This window comes from Sphaerodactylus townsendi, linkage group LG17, assembly GCF_021028975.2.
Source record: "Sphaerodactylus townsendi isolate TG3544 linkage group LG17, MPM_Stown_v2.3, whole genome shotgun sequence".
Taxonomy (NCBI): domain Eukaryota; kingdom Metazoa; phylum Chordata; class Lepidosauria; order Squamata; family Sphaerodactylidae; genus Sphaerodactylus; species Sphaerodactylus townsendi.
Window position 1 is genome coordinate 12,750,160 of NC_059441.1, and position 22,536 is coordinate 12,772,695.

The 22,536-nt window shown below is 44.5% G+C and overlaps 1 protein-coding gene across 1 annotated transcript; it reads right to left on the reverse strand.

The window, feature by feature from the left end:
- Positions 1-3,789: 3,789 nt before the first annotated feature.
- CHRNA5 (cholinergic receptor nicotinic alpha 5 subunit) lies at positions 3,790-20,714 on the reverse strand. Its single transcript, XM_048481682.1, has 6 exons — positions 20,612-20,714; positions 13,380-13,531; positions 11,260-11,304; positions 8,502-8,611; positions 6,107-6,938; positions 3,790-4,579 (listed from the first exon to the last, which is right to left on the reverse strand). The coding sequence occupies exons 1-6, from the start codon at positions 20,712-20,714 to the stop codon at positions 4,418-4,420; spliced, it is 1,404 nt and encodes a 467-aa protein (XP_048337639.1). The 3' UTR covers positions 3,790-4,417.
- Between the last annotated feature and the right edge of the window lie 1,822 nt (positions 20,715-22,536).

Sequence of the window (22,536 nt, forward strand, 5' to 3'; positions counted from 1 at the left end):
CACCGCTGATCAGTTTCTTCCACGGTCCCAAGCCTTTCGGGCATCAATAATGCAGACAAGGCTATTACAACAACTCCGGCAACATACAGTGAATGTAACATAGGGCCCTTCCGCACATGCAAAATAATGCATTTTCAATCCACTTTCAATGCACTTTGCAGCTGGATTTATTATTATGATTATGATTATGATTATTATTAATATTTATAAACCGCCCTCCCCCGAAGGGCTCAGGGCGGCGAACAAACAAATAGATAGAGCACAAATAAAATCAAATTTTTAAATAGTTATTAAATATGTCTCTATATGTTAAAATCGATCCCCATTAAAATGAATCCAAAATTGCCGATGGCGTCCTACTCATAGTCCCCTAAGAAAAGAGGGGGGGGGGGGGGGGAAAGAAGAGGGAGGGGGAATGGCAGAGTCCACAGATTTTAGAAAGGGGGGGGGGCATCAGCGGCCGGGCTACCCAAAGGCCCGGTGGAACAGCTCCGTCTTGCATTTTACTGGGAGAAATAGCAAAATCCACTTTCAAACAATTGTGAAAGTGGATTGAAAGTGCATTATTTTGCATGTGCGGAAGGGCCCTATGTCACACTCACTGTATGTTGCCGGAGTTGTTGTAATAGAGATGCAAGGAAGTAACGGTATTGTGTAAGGTGCCTATATTTAACAACTGTAATAATACTGATAATTTGAGTTTACAGAGGAACTGTCTGCTCTGGCCAGAGGCCTCCCAATATCCCCGTCTGGTTTGGTCCTTTAAAAAGACATGGAAGAATCTTGTAATGCTAAAATTCTGGCTTACGTAATGAAGCCAATTGGCGACAGGTTCGGCGCAAATGGACAGTTTGATTCCCCGCTCCTCCACATGACTCTAATCGAGTGAACTGGATTTGTTTCCCCTCTCCTCCACATGAAGCCTGCTGATTGACCTGGGGCTAAGTCACAGTTCTCTCCGAACTCTCTCAGTCCCACCTACGTTACAAGGTGTCTGTCATGGGGAGAGGAAGGGAAAGGAGTTTGTCAGGCGCCCTGAGACTCCTTACGATTGAGGAAAGAGGAATATAAATCCAAACTCTTGTTCTTCTTATATAAAAGCTGGGTTTGACTCTGCTCTTCCTGTCTCGAGATTCCAGAAACATGGATTGATCTTCCCTTTTGAGAAAGAAAATAAGGAATCTCAACCGTCTGTATTAGAGAGCAGAAAAATGACTTCTAAGAAAGGACGGCAAGCAAGGGAATGATCAGTGTATATAAGACCCAGAAGTGAACAAAGAATACTTAATAAATACAACTTGCAACTAAGGCTTGATTCCTAAGCGTGCATTGTGCAAACTGAAAATTCTGACCCTGGGACGAAAGGCGGAAGTGTTTTCTTTCTGAATATCAGTTTAAAAAAAAAGGACAATGACCAAATGCAAGATTTAATTTATTATCATTAATACAAGATCAATCCAAAGTGTTATCAATACAGCAGGTCAATTTTTAAATCCTGTTGTTCTTTTAAAAAAACCTCTACAGTTAAAACTGGAGTCTTTAAAAACTCCGTTGTGCTCAGGATAAAGCCGCCGATGACCGTCACTTTATGCTAACCACAAACATGATTATCTAATTGTGACCATCCACAGTGGACATGGAACGTCCCCAATTTTGTGTCATAGTCTCTATACATTATTTTTTATTTTATTAGATATCCCGCCCTCCCTGGCCACAGCTGGGCTCAGGGTGGCTAACATAAAGTGCGTTTAAGTAGCCTTACAGTCATAAATATTCTTCTGCCGCAGTATACATTTAGACCACAACATACAGGCTGAAAATTCGATTCCAGAGGACCTGCTCAAACAATACGCTTTTCCTTCCCACAGCCAGTAGAGGGTGTGCACTAGAATCATAGAATCATAGAGATGGAAGAGACCCCAAGGGCCATCTAGTCCAACCCCCTGCAATGCAGGAACACACCATCAAATAATATAGGCAACTGCAAAGTGTGGACCCAGACGCAGAACCCGATTAAGTCAGCGATAACGATTGTGGTCCCAACGCTCTACAGTTACAGAAATTCCTCCTAGCCAACAATACTCATTTACACATTTGGTTTCCCTACACCTGTCCGAACGCACAAGTCAGAATTGCTCACAGTTCCGCAAACAAAACACTCCCTTGCACCTTGCATTGACCTCGTTGGATAAAGATAATGGGGGCCCCGTGTGGAACCATGACCTAGAAACTCTTGACCCTCTCATTTTCATTCCCTCCTCCACTTAAGCAGAAGAAATCATGTGCTTTGTAAGAAGCAGGGATAGCCTAATTTCATAGCCGATGGCTCATGCAATAGAACTTTGCCTCTTGCAGTGAGAACGTTCCCGGTGTTTTAAATGCGACTGCATCTTAGGTGGAGAGTGTCGAAAGGCAGAATCTGGCTGTGACGTCAGGCGGGCAATTGACAGATCTCTAGCAGGCAACACCCACAAAGGTATAGGTAGAAAGTGCCACGCTAGGAGAACAAATAGGGAAGAGGCTAAGAGCGCAAGTTGGAAGCTAGCCAATCCCCTCCCTCCTGCAAATCTGACTTCAAGCATAAATGTGGTGGTGGAAAGCATCATCAAGTTGTAGATAACTTATGGCAAATCCATAGAGTTCTTATGGCAGATATGGTAGATAACTTATGGCAAATCCATAGAGGAGCAGCAGTGGCGTAGGAGGTTAAGAGCTCGTGTATCTAATCTGGAGGAACCGGGTTTGAGTCCCCGCTCTGCCGCCTGAGCTGTGGAGGCTTATCTGGGGAATTCAGATTAGTCTGTACACTCCCACAGACGCCAGCTGGGTGACCTTGGGCTAGTCACAGCTTCTCGGAGCTCTCTCAGCCCCACCTACCTCACAGGGTGTTTGTTGTGAGGTGGGGAAGGGCAAGGAGATTGTCAGCCCCTTTGAGTCTCCTGCAGGAGAGAAAGGGGGGATATAAATCCAAACTCTTCTTCTTCTTCTTGAGGCAAGAGAGGTAGCCCATTCCTGCCTGCCTATGTGTAGCAACCCCAAATTTCCTTGGCGGTCTCCCGTCCAAGTACTAGCCAGGGCTGACCCAGCTTAAATTCCAAAATTGGGCCACTGGGGGCCATCCATCCAAGTCCAGATGTGCTGCACGTCTTTCAAAGAAGGCACTTTGTTCATTCTCAGCCGACGTTGCAGAGACGATGATCTGCAAACCTTATATATAATTGCCCAAGGGATGGAATGTCGAACGACGAACCCTCAGCCAATGGGGGCACAGGACTCGTGAAGTGAGTCCTGCGCGCCCATTGGTGGGCGACATTCCATTCAGTCCCTGCCCACCTTCCCCGCCCCGACCCAGGAGCCTCCCCCCACCCCATACAACAAGCTGGTTGCAGTGGCAGGTTTCCCTCACCACTCTTCCCAAACAAATGGTAGGGCTCACCTGGCAAGGATGACGAGCAGGTAAGTCCAGCCGGGGCTGAGGCAGGTCTGGGCCACTCTCCTGAGGGGAAGAGGGAGGGGGCCAACGTGGTGCAGTGGTTAAGAGCAGGTGCACTCCAATCTGGAGAACCGGGTTTGATTCCCTGCTCTGCCACTTGAGCTGTGGAGGCTTATCTGGGGAACCAGATTAGCTTGTGCACGCCAACACTTGCCAGGTGGGTGACCTTGGGCTAGCCACAGTTCTTCGGAGCTCTCTCAGCCCCACCCACCTCACAGGGTGTTTGCTGGGGGTGGAGGGAAAGGAGTTTGTAAGCCCCTTTGAGTCGCCTTACAGGAGAGAAAAGGGGGATATAAATCCAAGCTCTTCTTCTTCTTCCCTTGTCTAGAGCCCATTTCATTTTAATTTAAAATGGGCTTTAGTGCTAGTATGAGGATAATACGACTGTCCCGCCTCGCAAGACTGATGCAGGGGTTACTGAGACAAAACTAACCAAGCGCACTGAATACCTGAATTGTTCTATATCATACACCAAGACTTATTATACAAAATTCACCCTATTTCCCCAGTAGCCCGAGCTGTCTGCCGATCCCTCACGCCTTCGGCTGGATCGAGGACCCGTCAAGGTAATGATGCCTCCTGTAAGGAAAATGATGCTCTAAAACATAGGTGTCAAGCTCGCAGCCCTCCAGATGTTATGGACTACAGTTCCCATCATCCCCTGCCAGCATGATGCTGGCAGGGGGTGATGGGAACTGTAGTCTATAACATCTGGAGGGCCGTGAATTTGACGCCTGTGATCTAAAAGCTACAAAGAATATTCTGCTAGTATTTAAATGTGTGCCCAACCCCCTCGCCTCTAGGATCCGCCCTTTGTAAAATTTTCCTCGTTCCGTGTTAAATTGTGCCAAAGATATAAGTAGTCGTTAAGTCACTATTAAAATTCTTAGAAAGATCGTCAACGCTGCCCTAGCCCCCCCACATTTATGCGTTTGTGCTTCCAATATGGACCGGGACGATTATGCTGGCCCATTTATGAATTACGGGGATAAACAGCGCAAGAGATCCAACGATCGAAACCATTAGAAATGTCCACAAGAACACGCGGTCCAGGACCTGAGCTATAAACTTCCAGTCTTCGACAACCTACAAAACAAAAGACGGTAAGAAATGTTAGTCCCGCTTTAAGACACACACACTTCAGATGGTTGGAAAAGATGTATTGTTATCCAATCACGAGCTGTACTGCTTCTCTCTTTTGAGTAAGAATGGGAAAGATATGTGGTAGGAAAACTCCAGGGAGAAGTCTTAAGAACAGAAGAACATAAGAAAGAGCCTGCTGGATCAGACCAGAGTCCATCTAGTCCAGCTCTCTGCTCCTTGCAGTGGCCCACCAGATGCCTTTGGGAGCTCACATGCAGGAGGTGAAAGCAACGGCCTTCTGCTGCTGCTGCTGCTGCTCCCGATCACCTGGTCTGCTCAGGCATTTGCAATCTCAGATGAAGGAGGATCAAGATTGGTAGCCATAGATCGACTTCTCCTCCATCAATCTGTCCAAGCCCCCTTTAAAGCTATCCAGGTTAGTGGCCATCACCACCTCCTGTGGCAGCATATTCCAAACACCAATCACACGTTGCGTGAAGAAGTGTTTCCTTTTATTAGTCCTAATTCTTCCCCCCAGCATTTTCAATGAATGCCCCCTGGTTCTAGTATTGTGAGAAAGAGAGAAAAATTCCTCTCTGTCAACATTTTCTACCCCATGAATAATTTTGTAGACTTCAATCATATCCCCCCTCAGACGTCTCCTCTCCAAACTAAAATTGTCTTCAACAATTACCATCTGTTCAGGACACAGAAATTAGCTTTTTTAAAAAAAAATGGAAGGGGGTACTACTAAACCCCTCACCTGTGAGATGTGGTGTTCAGAGTGTCTGACTTTGCTCTGGAAGACAGAGGTTTGAATCCCCTCTCTGCTATGAAAGCTTGTTGGGTATTGCTTATATGACCCACTCCACAGGGTAGTGCGCAAATAAAATGGAGGCGAGTAGATGCCCCATTTGACCCCACCCATTTTCTTATGATTGAAGTCTATAAAATTATGCATGGGGTAGAAAATGATGACAGAGAGAAATTTTTCTCTCTTTCTCACAATACTAGAACCAGGGGGCATCCATTAAAAATGCTGGGGGGAAGAATTGGGACTAATATAAGGAAACATTTCTTCACGCAACGTGTGATTGGTGTTTGGAATATGCTGCCACAGGAGGTGGTGATGGCCACTAACCTGGATAGCTTTAAAAGGGGCTTGGACAGATTTATGGAGGAGAAGTCGATCTCTGGCTCCCAATCTTGATCGTCCTTGATCTCAGATTGCAGATGCCTTAGCAGACCAGGTGCTCGGGAGCAGCAGCAGTAGCAGAAGGCCATTGCTTTCACCTCCTGCAGGTGAGCTCCCAAAGGCACCTGGTGGGCCACTGCAAGTAGCAGAGTGCTGGACTAGATGGACTCTGGTCTGATCCAGCAGGGTCTTTCTTATGTTCTTAAAAAAACACCTGGGAGACTGAAGAAAGGTGCCCGAAAGTCCACATTGGGGACTCCTAATCTAAGCACTTCTGTCGACTTCTCTTCGAAACTTCTGACCTCATAAGACCGCAGAACGGCCAACGTACACACCTCATGCACTTCATTCTCCTTGACAATGTGCCTCGTAATGTAGCGGATAGAATTTAAGGCCGCTTCCAACGTGTTCCTCGAGGGCTCCGATCCGTTAGGAGGATCGGGTTCCTCGTTCCGAGCAAAGTACCGATCCACGTGGCTCCTCATGCAGAGCAGCCTGGGGAGCTGGTGGAGGAATATCTTGCGGACCCAAGGCGCCATGGCGGCGTGCGTCGACGAGGATCGGTGGTGAACGTTGATAGCGAACACCGTGATGACGATGGATAACGTCACGAAAATCATCGTGAACACCAAATATTCGCCGATCAGAGGAATGACTTTAGAGGACGACGGTATGATCTCTTCGATGACCAGCAGGAAGACGGTTAAAGACACAAGTACGGAGGTGCACAGAGAGATCTTCTCGCCTTCGTAAGACGGGAGGTAGAAGACGAGGACGGTTAAGAACGACAACCCTATGCAGGGGACGATAAGGAACAGGGTATAAAAAAGAGGCAGGCGCCTAATTATAAACGAATACGTAATGAACGGGTACCAACAACATCCGTCCGTCCGGTTCCTTCTGACTCCAGTGGCGGTTACAATTTCCCATTCCCCGTTATCAAAAAAGTCCCTCTTGTCCACTTCGTGGTCCTCCAGAACGATATCCACTTGTGAGCCGTCGTAGGTCCAGGAGCCAAATTTCATGGAACAGTTCTGGAGGTCGAACGGAAAATAAGTCACGTCGATAGTACAGGAGCTTTTATAGTTGGCGGGTGGAGTCCAAGCGATAGTACCGTCATATTTCACGACGGTCTTGGTTGCGGTGCCTTCGAAACGACCGTCGGCGCTAGAAATGAAAAGAAACCCAGCAATGAATGTGAAATAGGTTCCACGATGAAACGGACCTGTTCTCCAGGAAAAGTATTGATCTTTCCTTTCGAAATGGTGGCTACATATTGAAAAAAAGATCTTTTCCTTGGGCTTCTCTTGGGAGGCCCTACAAATGCTCACCGCTCCGGAGATTTACCATCGCTTAAAGTCTAGATTATTTGATCAAGGATATCAATTTCTCCTGAGCAAAGCGCAAAGCTCTTGCTCTCCAATGTTCTTTGGGATTATCCCTCAGCAATCTAGCCCTGCTATATACCTGGAACATCTTGTTAATTATAATTGCAGATGGGTCATGACTAGAGCCAGGTGTAACTCTTTTCCGTCAGTACATCTCCAAGGTCGCTTCTCTAATATCCCACAAAATGAGCGTTGCTGTCGATTCTGTCCTGATACAACTGATTCACTTTCTCATATTCTGCTTCACTGTTCAAAATACAACAACATCAGAACTGATTTGAGAACTGTATTACCAACAGGATTTATGCTCCTTTCTGATAAGGTAAAAATGGCTAAGCTTCTAAATAACTCTAATGCTGAAATCTCTGAAGCTGTTGCTACATTTTTACTCTGTGTACTGCAAGTTGTGTAATAATGATCTTGTTACTGTATTTGGAATTCATGACACACACCGGTTTTATGCCTAATAAAGGTTTTGGATTTGGAAAAGTATTATTTTAAATTGTTGATTCCCGACATTTATGGCATTAACTCGTAGGCTAAGGTATGCGCTTTTATTTTTTAAGTTTCAACACAATGCAAAACTGTGAAAGGAGGCTTTTCTGCACAAATAATGTTGTTGCAGTGTACAAATGTTTCACAAACATACCTGGATAAACAACTGGGATAAATAACTGTACTGCTGTGTACAGCTTACTGAAGTTGGACTTTACTAAGTAATCTCTGTACCATTTAATGCGTCACATTAACACTTAGACTAGGTTTCAGTTCTTTCTGGTGGTTCCAGATTTCTTAAAATCCTTATTTATTTATTCTTCATTCATTAATTCATTTATTGGGCTTATATCCTGTCCCATGCTTCAGTTATTTCTGGTGGTTCCAGACTTCTAAAATATTCATTCATTCATTCATTCATTCATTCATTCATTCATTCATTCATTCATTCATTCATTCATTCATTCATTCATTCATTCATTCATTCATTCATTCATTGGGCTTATATTCTGCCCATTCACAGCCAAAGTCTGACTCATGGCAGCTTACTTAAAAACAGCCCCTTAAAAACAATAAATTATTCAATCATATAAAAGTTCCGCAATAAAATTAATAAAACGCTAAAACCTAAATTCACATCTACAGATAGTGATTAATAAATAACCCTGTTCCAAACTATGAGATTCATTTCCCCATCTCGTGACCAAATCTATAGGAAAAAACAAACAAATACAAAAAACACCGATGGTTAAGAATTGAGGGCTGGTAGTTGATAGTTGCTGTAATTTGATGCTATAATCCTTTGGCCTATCAATAATTATTATCCAGTAAAACGAGAAATGCTTACTTGTCATACAGAACTATATCGGGAATCCATATCGAATCCGAAGGGACACGGATGGATGTTATTCCTCCGTAATCGTTAGGGTCCCACCTCAGTTTCTCGTCAACCCACTCCTATAAAAAGATGAAAGTTTTTTTTAGACCTTGAGCTTGCTTGGAGGTTCTATTTAGAAAATAATGAATTGTTAACTGAAGAGAGAGAGACTTCTGTTAACTTTGAGAGAGCTAAAGGGAAGTTCTTTTTGTGTTGGGGTGCTGTGTGGTTTCCGGGCTGTATGGCCGTGTTCTAGCAGCATTCTCTCCTGACGTTTCGCCTGCATCTGTGGCTGGCATCTTCAGAGGAACTGATGGTAAGAATGGAAAGCAAGTGGAGTATACATACTGTGAGGTCAAAAGGTGAGGCTTAGGGGCGTAACGAGGCAGCCCTGGGCAAACTGTAGCCCTGGGCAAAACCTGAGTTGGATGCCCCCGCCCCCCATGGGCGGCCACTCCACCACGACCAGATTTTTTTTTGTACCAGGACATTGGTGCCTGCACTGCAGGGGGTGCATTTTTAGACATATCAGCACCAAAATTTCAGCATATCATCAGGAGACTGTCCTTATGCTACTCCCCAGGTTTGGTGAGGTTTGGTTCAAGGAGTCCAAAGTTATGGACTCCCAAAGGGGGTGCCCCATCCCCCATTGTTTCCAATGGGAGCTAATAGGAGATGGGGGCTACAGTTTTGAGGGTCCATAACTTTGGCCCCCCTGAACCAAACTGCACCAAACTTGGGGGGTGCCATCATCTCCAGATGATACCCTGAAATTTTGGTGCCGATACATCAAAAAATGCACCCCCTGCAGGAACATCCTAGAAATTTGCCCAAGAATCTTTGTTCTGCATTGAGTTTTCTGCATTGCTGTCAATGGGGGTTGCAGGCTGTGGGGGGCACATTTCTGAAGGCACAGGAGACTGCCCTAATGATACCCCCCAGGTTTGGTGCAGTTTGGTTCAGGGGGGCCAAAGTTATGGACCCTCAAAACTGTAGCCCCCATCTCCTATTAGCTCCCATTGGAAACAATGGGGGATAGGGGCACCCCCTTTGGGAGTCCATAACTTTGGACTCCCTGAACCAAACCTCACCAAACCTGGGGGGTAGCATAAGGACAGTCTCCTGATGATACGCCGAAATTCTGGTGCTGCTGGCCTAAAAACTGCGTCCCCTGCAGGCCAAAAATGGAAAACCACTAAAATACCCAAAAACTAACCCAGCATTTTGATGCCCCCCACAAGGTGATGCCCTGGGCAGCTGCCCACCTTGCCCAATGGGCATTACGCCAGTGGTGAGGCTATCTGAATGGCATGTGAGTCACAGAGAAGTCTGTAGCATGGGAGTAACAATGAAAATAGCATGGTCAATAGGTGGATGGATCTGAATAGAAGTATCCTGGTCTTTGTTCCCTTTGATTGCTATAGTCTATAGTTGTCCTGTGTTTGTGTGGAGCTGATCAGTCACTGTCTTGATTCTAGAGTTTTTCAACACTGGCAGCCTAGAATCAAGACAGTGACTGATCAGCTCCACACAAACACAGGACAACTATAGACTATAGCAATCAAAGGGAACAAAGACCAGGATACTTCTATTCAGATCCATCCACCTATTGACCTTGCTATCTTCATTGTTACTCCCATGCTACAGACTTCTCTGTGACTCACATGCTGGGCTACTCTATTCAGATGGCCTTACCTTTTGACCTCACAGTATATATACTCCACTTGCTTTCCATTCCTACCATCAGATCCTCTGAAGATGCCAGCCACAGATGCAGGCGAAATGTCAGGAGAGAATGCTGCTAGAACACGGCCATACAGCCCGGAAACCACACAGCACCCCAGTGATTCCGGCCGTGAAAGCCTTCGACAATACATTCTTTTTGTGTTCTTTTGCTTTTGATTCGTTCTTTTTTCTTTTGAATTTCGTTATCTTTTTTCTTCCTTTAGCATTGTAGTAATTCTCTTTTTTAGCATTTTTTATTTCTTTCTCTTTGCAACAATTTCTTAAATGTGCATGCACTTCTTTGTTCCTTTTTTCTTTCTCTCTTTCTATGATACACATTTTTCTCTTTTTTTGTAAGAATGATTTGATTGTACATTTATTGCTATTCAATACAAAAAGAATAAAAAAGAAAGAAAATCAGTCTTTTTAAAAATATATATTTGTATCAGGAATTATTCAAGAGGATGATGAAGATCAGCAAAGAATTAATTTGAAACAGGTGGTTTGGAATGCAACATCTGAGACTTACCACCTTTTAAAAAAATAACTTGCTGACGGCAATAATGCTTTTCTAAGCAACGCCAATACACATTTATACCACTGAGATACATGTTCATTATTTGTTGTTTTGAAATGCTAAAGGAAACAGTACAGGAAACTCCTACAAATTACATCAGAATTAGCCATGATTGCTTCCAGTACAGAAATAACAACGCATTTTTCTTCCCATTTTTCTTTGTATTAACTAAGGGAAACAACTTCTCTCTGAGTATGTTTGCAAGTATGCTTGCAAGTGAACGTCTCTTCACGCAAGGTAAGCACCCCTTAAAACATTTTTTAAAGAAACCAGTTTGCCTTTCAACTGGTTGCAACGCCTATTTTGCAATCTTAATAGCAAGATGGCGGACCTTTTGATGCAAATTAGTGGCCCACCCAGGGGACAGGATTCAATATCTCTCCCACAACACTGCGGACAGTTACAATAAAAAAAATGTACACTCACTTGTTTCAACCAAACATTTGTAGTCATCAACTGATTTTTCTCATCCTGTGAAAAAAAAAATCACAAACTTTTCACATTTCAAGAAACTGTTCATGAACACATGACATACATCCTGTGGTTCTCATTCAGAACCAGAGACATAATACTGACCGACAATTACACCTTTTGGTGGGTTTTCTGGGCTGTGTGGCCATGGTCTGGTGGATCTTGTTCCTAACGTTTCGCCTGCACCAATTCTACTGCTGCTGCAGGGCATAAAAATGGGAATCACTTGTGGTGGGATCCAAAAATTTTAGCAACAGGTTCCCATGGTGGTGGGATTCAAACAGTGGTGTAGCGCCAAAGGGGCTGGGCGGGGCATGATGGGGGCGTGGCCGGGCATTCCAGGGTCAGGGCATTAATAATTTCTCTGTTACTGTAAAAAACTCTTACTGTAAAAAAAAGTTCCTAATTTCCAGCTGGTATCTTTCTGTCCATAATTTAAACTCATTATAGCAAGTCCTATCATCTACTGCCAACAGAAACAACGACTTCTCCTCTAATTGACTGCCTGTCAAATACTTAATACTTCCAAATACTTAATTTTGTTTCTAGAAATCAAAAGAAGGATACTTTCCTTAAACAAGGAACTTTACCATATTTCTAAAACATGTTTTTAAAACAGCCCAACAGGGAGAAAATATCCCGTTTTCTACCTTCGCTAACCAGCCACATAGGAAACAACAGGACTTCATGATTTTGGGACCTAATGGAATTTCTAACGGAAAAGCAGACCCAATTAGTAACCCCCTCTTGGCACGCACAAATAATTAGTAACCCACTCTCGGGAACTGGTGAGAACCTGCTGGATCCCACCTCTACATCACTCCCTGGACTGATAAGCCCCACCTGCAATACAATACTATCAACCACATCTTTGGAATTCCATAACAAGTTCCACCCAAACACTTACTGATTGGTTCCCCACCCTGGGACATGGACAATATATACCCCAAACATTCCCTTCTCTCTGGACACAGTGTGTAACAGATTTCCCTCTGTGATACACCTCTTAAATTTTTAACCAGAGCTACATTAGCCTGCAGTTTGCCTTTTATGGGTGCATTTTATAGTGTGCTAGGAGCGCAGGTGCTATGCTCTGTTCTAGTGGCTCCCCACCTTTTCCCTTTTGCGTACACCTTGGCAACCCATTTCCTAAAAATTGTACCTCCATATTAGAAAACACAGCACGTAATTTGTTTCGTAGACCGCCAAATACTCTGGGGGACACCTATCCAGAGGTGGGATCCAGCAGGTTCTCACCAGTGCCCAAGAGTGGGTTACTAATTATTTGTGTGTGCCGAGAGGGGGTTACTAATTGGGTCTGCTTTTCCGTTAGAAATTCCATTAGGTCCAAAAATCATAAAGTCCTGTTGTTTCCTATGTGGCTGGTGAGCGAAGGTAGAAAACGGGATAATTCTCCCTGTTGAGCTGTTTTAAAAACAAGTTTTAGAAATATGGTAAAGTTCCTTGTTTGAGGAAAGTATCCTTCTTTTGATTTCTAGAAACAAAATTAAGTATTTGAATGTATTAAGTATTTGACAGGCAGTCAATTGGAGGAGAAGTAGTTGTTTCTGTTGGCAGTATGCGATAGGACTTGCTATAATGAGTTTAAATTATGGACAGAAAGATACCAGCTGGAAATTAGGAACTTTTTTTTGCAGTAAGAGTTTTTTACAGTAACAGAGAAATTATTAATGCCCCGACCCTGGAATGTCCGGCCACGCCCCCCGTCATGCCCCGCCCAGCCCCATTGGCGCTACGCCACTGTTTGAATCCCACCACCATGGGACCCTGTTACTAAAATTTTTGGATCCCACCACTGCACATATCCCAGGTTGGAACTACAAAAATGGGGGCTAACCTGTACCACCATCAGTAAGCACAACTCACTGGTGAATCCCACCCCCCACCCATGTATGTGAGACATTTCTGTGAGTTCGTGAAGGTCTAGCACCCTCGGCATGGGGACATAAGCCAAGATTGCTGGACTATTTTCCTCTAAGAAGCAACTTGATTTGCACTGAAATGCCCACATTTCTTATTTAACAACATGGCACCAGCCCCGTTTTCTAACATACCACGTCCACCAGCTGCGAAATGGCCAGGCCAAATTTCACTCTGATCGTACTGTTCAAGCGCTCCACGGGGCGCACCCATTTTTCGTAGTCTCCAAATAAGTGCCTGAACAAACGGTCTTCGCTTTTAGCAATGAAGGAAGGCTCGGCTGTACCTGCGCAAAAGGAAAAAAGAGTTTCAACAAGAGGCCCCTTCCGCACATACAGAATAATGCGCTTTCAATCCACTTTCACAATTGTTTGCAAATGGATTTTGCTATTCCGCACAGCTGCAAAGTGCATTGAAAGTGGATTGAAAGTGCATTATTCTGCATGTGCGGAAGGGGCCATCGTTCTGCAAAAGCACAAGTCAAGTACTTGCGCTTTCAAGTACATGAACTCTTCTCTGCTTTCTCGGAACCAACAAAAATTTCGCGCAGCAAAGTTGAAAGAAAGCAAGGGACAGAGAAAGCAGCTGCGCTTACCAAACGGACAGATTTCTCTACTGACAAACCTAGAGCAAAAGAAGAAGAAGAAGAGTTTGGATTTATATCCCCCCTTTCTCTCCTGTAGGAGACTCAAAGGGGCTTACAATCTCCTTGCCCTTCCCCCCTCACAACAAACACCCTGTGAGGTGGGTGGGGCTGAGAGAGCTCCGAAGAACTGTGACTAGTCCAAGGTCACCCAGCTGGCGTGTGTGGGAGTGCCCAGGCTAATCTGAATTCCCCAGATCAGCCTCCACAGCTCAGGCGGCAGAGCTGGGAATCAAACCCGGTTCCTCCAGATTAGATACACGAGCTCTTAACCTCCTACGTCACTGCTGCTCCAAAAGTGGTTTGTAGGCCTGCAGAAAGCTACAATTCCCCACATGTATAGCTTTCTCTTCTGCACTTTTGCCTGTCAGGTGTACTGGATGTGGAGGCGTTAAATAGGATGATAATCCTTCGGAGAATGTACACAGGATGCTTTGGGACATCACACCTCAAAGCATGTCAGTCCAGTTTACACACTTGGAGCACTGGTTCCAGGTGTGAATCCGACAACCCACAGGGAAGAGCCGGCTGGCCGGCTGCCTCTGTTTTTAAAATAAATGTAAATGCCTTGTCTATCGATTGCCCATTATCGGCGGCCTTCCCCTAGCCTCCGTGCACTGACATCTCTGAATTAAGCGCTTAACAGGGCAAAGTCGTGTTTCCTTTTAAATTGTTTGGAAAGCGCTCACATTTTGTAGCCATCAACATAATTCCGTGTAATTGCTTGAGCTGCAAACTCACGGGCTGTTTGCCAGAGTCACCAGCAATAACAATCATGTTCCAAGCTGCCACCGCACGGATCCCCTTGTGGGTTTCGCCGGCCATCTGTTAAAATGGCCCAAAATCCAGCCAATTACTTCTTAGTAAACAGCCCTGACCTTTGCATGTTTAGCAAAGCAGCAGTGGCGTAGTGGTTAAGAGCAGGTGCATTCTAATCTGGAGGAACCGGGTTTGAGTCCCCGCTCTGCCGTTTGAGCTGTGGAGGCTTATCTGGGGAATTCAGATTAGCCTGTGCACTCCCACACATGCCAGCTGGGTGACCTTGGGCTAGTCACAGTTCTTCGGAGCTCTCTCAGCCCCACCTGAGAAGGGTAGGGGGAAGGGAAAGGAGATTGTAAGCCCTTTTGAGTCTCCTATAGGAGAGAAAGGGGGGGATATAAATCCAAGCTCTTATTCTTTTTTCTCTCTTTCTCACAATACTAGAACCAGGGGGCATTCATTGAAAATGCTGGGGGGAAGAATTAGGACTAATAAAAGGAAACACTTCTTCACGCAACGTGTGATTGGTGTTTGGAATATGCTGCCACAGGAGGTGGTGATGGCCACTAACCTGGATAGCGTTAAAAGGGGCTTGGACAGATTTATGGAGAAGTCGATTTATGACTACCAATCTTGATCCTCTTTGATCTGAGATTGCAAATGCCTTAGCAGACCAGGTGATCGGGAGCAGCAGCAGCAGAAGGCCATTGCTTTCACCTCCTGCAGGTGAGCTCCCAAAGGCACCTGGTGGGCCACTGTGAATAGCAGAGAGCTGGACTAGATGGACTCTGGTCTGATCCAGCTGGCTTGTTCTTATGTTCTTCTTCTACCATGTTTCCCCAAAAATAAGACAGTGTCTTATATTAATTTTTGCTCCCAAAGATGTGCTATGTCTTATTTTCATGGGATGTCTTATTTTTCCGCTCCACAGCTGCATGCTCTGGTGTTCTGTTCGACGGGCATGTTTCCAAACAAAAACTTCGCTACGTCTTACTTTTGGGGGATGTTTTATATTTAGCACTTCAGCAAAACCTCTACTACGTCTTATTCTCAGGGGATGTCTTATATTTGGGGAAACAGGGTATGTGCATGTCACTGCTAATGATACAAAAACACAAAACAACAAGATCTAACCTCTATGGCCCCTTCTGCACATGCAGAATAATGCACTTTCAATCCACTTTCACAATTGTTTGCAAGTAGATTTTGCTATTTCACACCGTAAAATCCAGCTGCAAAGTGCATTGAAAGTGGATTATTCTGCATGTGCGGAAGGGTCTCCGAGACAGCTGATGATGGCAGCAGGGGCACGGGTAACCAAAGGAAAGGGGAAAAATTGCATGCCAGCCCAGCGCTGGTAAAGTAGAAGGCCAAAGAATCAACGCTAAATATTCATAGGAAGTGCGTTCATTCTATAAGAGCTACAGCCATGAATACAAATGAACAATTATGTAAATGATATGCAAATCGGGTGCCGCCTGCCGAGCTGCAGATGTGGTCTGTGTGATGCTGCGCCAATTGTGATTTGTCTGCAACTGGAGTCAACTTTAACAACTAGTTACCGCTACGCAAGAACACGCTGTCACACAACTGCTCTGGTACAAGCCCAATGCTGGCTTTTACAGTAATTTCCTGACGTAGGTCTCCTTCCGCACACGCAGAATAATGCACTTTCAATCTGCTTTCACAATTGTTTGCAAGTGGATTTTGCTCTTCCGCACAGTCAAATCCAGCTGCAAAGTGGATTGAAAGGGGATTGAAAGTGCGTTATTCTGGGTGTGCGGAAGGGGCCTCAGTCAACGTCCCCTGATTAACCTGGTAAAGACCTTGGAAAGTGGCATCACTAAGAACCATGTAAATATTTGAGAAACTCACTACAAATCTACCATTTTTGTGAAAAACTAGTAGCATCCTATGGAGCAAAGGGAACATGATCGTACAGTCCCAAAGCAAATGCCTGAATGGTTTACAAGACTGAATGAGGGTGAATAGGTCTCAAGAGAGGGTCTTGTTCCCGGTGTGAGCTTAAGAAGAAGAGTTGGGTTTATATCTCCCCTTTCTCTCCTGAAGGAAGAAGAAGAAGTTGGATTTATATCCTCCCTTTCTCTCCTGTAAGGAGACTCAAAGGGGCTTACAGTCTCCTTGCCCTTTCCTCCTCACAACAAACACCCTGTGAGGTAGGTGGGGCTGAGAGAGCTCCGAGAAGCGGTGACTAGCCCAAGGTCACCCAGCTGGCGTGTGTGGGAGTGTACAGGCTAATCTGAATTCCCCAGATCAGCCTCCACAGCTCAGGCGGCAGAGCTGGGAATCAAACCCGGTTCCTCCAGATTAGATACACAAGCTCTTAACCTCCTACGCCACTGCTGCTCAAAGGGGATTACAAACTCCTTTCCCTAATACCAGAACAGGGGCACATAGCCAAATATCTTGAATTATTAACCGAACCCCAACAGAGATGGATTATCACAAGGGCCAGATCCAATACCTTCCCATCGGCCATTACAAAGGGTCGCTACTTATCCATCCCTCTCCAGGATCGGGTTTGTCCACACTGTAAAAATCAAGTGGAGACTCTTGCTCACATTATTCTTGACTGTCCGAGATATGTGGGCATCAAGAATTTCTCTCCCAGGCTGGCCCTAGACAAATCTGAAAGCGACTCTGACTGTTCTGTTGTGGAGCTTCTGTTAAACAATACAGATGTCGTGCTCTTGGAAAAAGTAGCAAAATTTCTTTTACAAGTGACAGAACTTTCTAAGTAATGTATACTGCTATATACAGTCTTCCTGTCTGCGTTTTGAATGTACTCTTGATTTGTATTTCAAAAATGTCTGGCAATGCTCGAGTCTAGAACTTATTTTTAAATGCCAAATAAAGGTTGTTGTTGTTGTTAACTCCTTTCCCTTCCCTTCCCTTCCCCTCACAACAAACACCCTGTGAGGTACCGTGTTTCCCCGAAAATAAGACAGTGTCTTATGTTAATTTTTGCTCCCAAAGATGCGCTATGTCTTATTTTCAGGGGATGTCTTATTTTTCTGTCTTCTGTTCGTCGGGCATGCTCCCAAACAAAAACTTTGCTACGTCTTACTTTCGGGGGATGCCTTCTATTTCGCGCTTCAGCAAAACCTCTACTATGTCTTATTTTCAGGGGATGTCTTATATTCGGGGAAACAGGGTAGGTGGGGCTGAGAGTGCTCCGAAGAACTGCGACTAGCCCAAAGTCACCCAGCTGGCGTGTGTGGGAGTGCCCAGGCTAATCTGAATTCCCCAGATCAGCCTCCACAGCTCAGGCGGCAGAGCGGGGACTCAAACCCGGTTCCTCCAGACTAGAGTACGCCTGCTCTTAACCACTACGCCACTGCTGCTCCTTAAGTGGATCAGAGCACGAAGGGCCAGTTAAACAAAATTTATAGTCACAACATTCTCACTGGTTTCTCTGCAAAAGAAAACTGCAATGGAGCTGTTCAGTGTGAGACTCGTATGACCATTTTCATAATATATTTTTGGGTTGAAAAAACAGCCATGCTGCTGACCTCCACTGCTGCATTCCCTCCCTAGCACAGCAAGACTGTTCAAAACTCCCCTTCAAAACAGATTTTAAACATGCAAAATCCCCGCAGGCAACACACACACACACACACACACACACACAAAAAATTCATGCCCAGACACACAAGTGCGTCCTTATCTGTTTAAATCCCTGTAGGATTTCCTCTCCTTGCCCCCTCCGAGCAAAAACAGCTACTTTCAAACTCCAAAATCCAGCATCATCCTTTCATAAGATAGAAGCCTCCTCATTTCTTATCTGCACAGCTCTACTGCAGCAAGTTCAGACAAGAAAAAAAAAACCAAGACTGGGAGAAATCGTTTGCAGCGCAGGTGCATTGGGGGGGGGGGGTCAGAAAGCCTGCATTTATTAAGAAGGGGGCCTAAAGCTTTTTAAAAAATATTGTCATGCCACTTTATCCTGCGCTGAAAGGGTGCTTTTAAAAACCAAACACATGCCATCAACACAAGGGGAAAAATTGCCACCCAAATCAGCATTCTGTAACAATATGATTGAAGCAAAAAAAGTAAACAGAAACCAAGACAGACATGTGCATAATTCTCCAACGTCCAACAATGGAACAACTAATAATTGCAACATATTCTAGCATGGTTCTATTAGCACTGATTTATAAATGATACTATTAATGCTATTACTAAGAACATTAGAAGATCTAGCTAAATTGGTATTACTGGCACAGATAATGTCTTTATAATAAACGCTAGTACTATAATTGTATCCGCTGTAATATAGTGTATTAGCATTATGGATCTTGATAACAAAAGCCCGTATTATGAATATTATCACTAATTATACTGATATTAAAGTGTCACAATAATGTATTTTATTTTAGCACTACTGGTATTGATAATAAGGCCCCATTGTTGTGAAAACTATCACTAACAATACTAATATAGAAGTATAATGATAACAGAGTAATATTGGCATTACTGTTTATTATGAACGCTATGCTAATTACACTAATACAGAAATTATGTACTCATATTAGCATTATTGCTACAGATAATTAGATCCCATTACTATTAATGCTAGCATTAAGAATTCTTAAACAGAGGTATAAGCATAGTAGAGTTGAACTGGCGTTATTGGTATTGGTAAGACACCACTATTGTGAACGCCGTCATTAATGATACTACTACAGAAATAGCAACAATAATTTAGTTAAATAAGCATGGGTACAGGTAATAACATTACCATTAATTAATGCTACCAGACCACAATTAATGGTGCCATTAATAATTCAAATATAGAGGTATATAATAAAGGTTTACTAGCATTATTGGTATTGATAAAAGAGACCCCGTTATCGTGAGCACCGTCACTCTTAATGAGACTAATAAAGAAACATCACAATAATATAGTGAAATCAGTGTTAGTGTGATTGGTGCAGATCATAATTAAGGTTGCCATTAATTAATGCTACTGTTAATTATTCTAATATAGAGTATAGTAGAATAAGTGTATTAGAACTATAGGTATTGAAAACAAGACCCCGTTATTGGTACTGATAATCAGACCTCATTACTGGCATTGATAATAAGGGGGGGGGGTCTATCAAATCTAATAAACAAGAAAGAAAGAAAGAAAGAAAGAAAGAAAGAAAGAAAGAAAGAAAGAAAGAAAGAAAGAAAGAAAGAAAGAAAGAAAGAAAGAAAGAAAGAAAGAAAGAAAGAATTAATTACTGGTATTGATAAGACCCGGTTTGAATAATTGGTACTGATAATAGGAGCAAATTACTGTGAACATCATCCTTAAATATACTAATAAAGAAATGTAACAATAATATAGTTAAATTATTGGTGTATTGGCACAGATCATAATTAATGTTACCGTTAATTAATGCTACCAGATGCTAATTAATGGCACTGTTTATCATTCTAACATACAGGCAAGCCTATCAGAGTGGCATTTAGCATTATTGATACTGATAATAAGACCCCTTATTGGAAAAGCCATCAATAATGATAGTTACACTTCTGTATTCGTGTTGAAAGAGTTGCATCAGCCTTGCTGGTCCTGGATCTGATAATAATCGGGGACATTAACTGATTATTAACTGATAATAACCAACAGCATTGCACATGGTACCGCTGGCAGAACTAATAAGGCAGATTGACGCTGACCATATATTGAAGGTAATAAACCGGTGATCAGAGGACTAATATCGACCCAACCAGAAGGATATTGCGACCCGCGGTTGCAGCATTAGGGCCGGGACAATTTCAGCCCGGGACAGCACCCCTTTGGCACGGGTTGGCGCAGCCAGGGATAACTGGCGCTCATTGCAAGCCCCTCACCACCACCACCCCCTTTGCAGAACGAGGGGCGCCCCCAACGCGTGCCCGCGTCTGCGGTGCATTCGCACGAGATCCAGGGCTGCACCCGGGTCTACTCACCCGCAGCAAAGCCGCCGCTGCCGGGCTCGGGGGCTGCGGCCAGAGGGAGGAGGAGGAGGAGGAAGAAAAAGAAGAGAGCCGCCCAGGGATGAGGCTCTGCCATGGCTAGGTCAGCCTCGCCGCGACTGAGACCCTCAACGCAGCCGAAGCCCCGCCCAGGGGCGGAGTCACAGGCCACAACAAACACGCCCTCGCCTCCCACGCGGCGGGCTCAGGTGGTAGAGTCCTCTCCGCAGGGGGGCGGCTGTACCACTTCAGGCTGCAGCTAAAACTGCTCTCTCTGTGCTTTTCCTCTTGTTTTTTAGGGCACAGGCGTCAAACTCGCAGCCCTCCAGATGTTATGGACTACAGTTCCCATTCTGGCAGGGGATGATGGGAACTGTAGTCCATAACATCTGGAGGGCACGAGTTTGATACCTGTGTTTTAGAGTGGTAGAGTTGTCAGCACTGGGTTTGGAAATACCTGGCGATTTGAATCACCTCCAGGTATTTTTTTTGGGGGGGGGGGGTCTAGTTTCCTGGCCAAGATCACCCCCAATCTCCAGCTGCCCAAATATCTCCAGGTAGTCCCCAGCCCACTCACCTGTTAACCTCTTTTGAGCCCAGCCTGAAGAGAGTCACCTTTCCTTCACCTGAAAAGAAGGCACGATCTAGTTTGGGTTGTGTATGAGAAAGAGGGGAAGGGGGGTGGAGGGAGAGACAAGCCACAATGCGGACATTTAGGAGGAGCCAAAATCAATTTTCCTCCACCTGCAGTGATTTGATACATACTCTGCAGTAAACTCTTGTCAATGTCTGTTTATGACACTAAAGGTGAGCTGCTCGGTTTGAGAGTCCCTGCCGTCATATATATCCAAAATGCTTAGCCAGGTGGTTTTTACAAAGAATGCCACACAGGCAATTTTTGATCTCCCGTTGCACTATTTGTTAAGAGTTGTAACAAGTAGCATTTTACAAATAGCACCCAGGTATGTTCTATTGCTGCCCAGCAGATACATCTGGGTATTGAGCCCATGAATAACGCACACATTTGCAGAGCATCGCTTTATCGGTCAGGTCTAGTCAGTCAGAGGTTTAGGTACAATTCTGCTTTTATGAACCGGCGGGTTTTCTTAGCTCTTATAGGGCCCTTCCGCACACGCAGAATGATGCACTTTCAATCCGCTTTGCAGCTGGATTTATTGTGCGGAATAGCAAGACCCGCTTGCAGACAATTGTGAAAGTGGATTGAAAGCGAATTATTCCGCATGTGCAGAAGGGGTCCTAGTTAGGTGACAAATGCATTGCATGCTATTCCTTCACGCAAACATATTTTTAAAACGGCAGCTATGACTAACCCCCCCAACCCATATAATTCAGTAGCAGAGGCTTATGGCTTGGATGACGACGTAGGCATAATCTTTTGTTTTGATAGCTGCAGGGTTATTTTTACTCATATCCCAACCCATCTTCGCTCAAGTAGGAACTCTGGCATAGCCTTGAAATAAACCGGGTTTAGCAAAAAAACAAAGCAATTAGATGAAGAAGAAGAGGAGGAGTTTGGATTTATATCCCCCCTTTCTCTCCTGCAGGAGACTCAAAGGGGCTTACAATCTCCTTGCCCTTCCCCCCTCACAACAAACACCCTGTGAGGTAGGTGGGGCTGAGAGAGCTCCGAGAAGCTGTGACTAGCCCAAGGTCACCCAGCTGGCATGTGTGGGAGTGTACAGGCTAATCTGAATTCCCCAGATAAGCTTCCACAGCTCAGGCGGCAGAGCTGGGAATCAAACCCGGTTCCTCCAGATTAGATACGCGAGCTCTTAACCTCCTACGCCACTGCTGCTCCTGGGTTAATTCCAGACTGGTCTTTGCTATTTTTTTGCTGAGAAATCCTTTTCAGCATGAAAGCAGTTTAAAACATCTCGTCTCAAGAATGAGACGGTAGT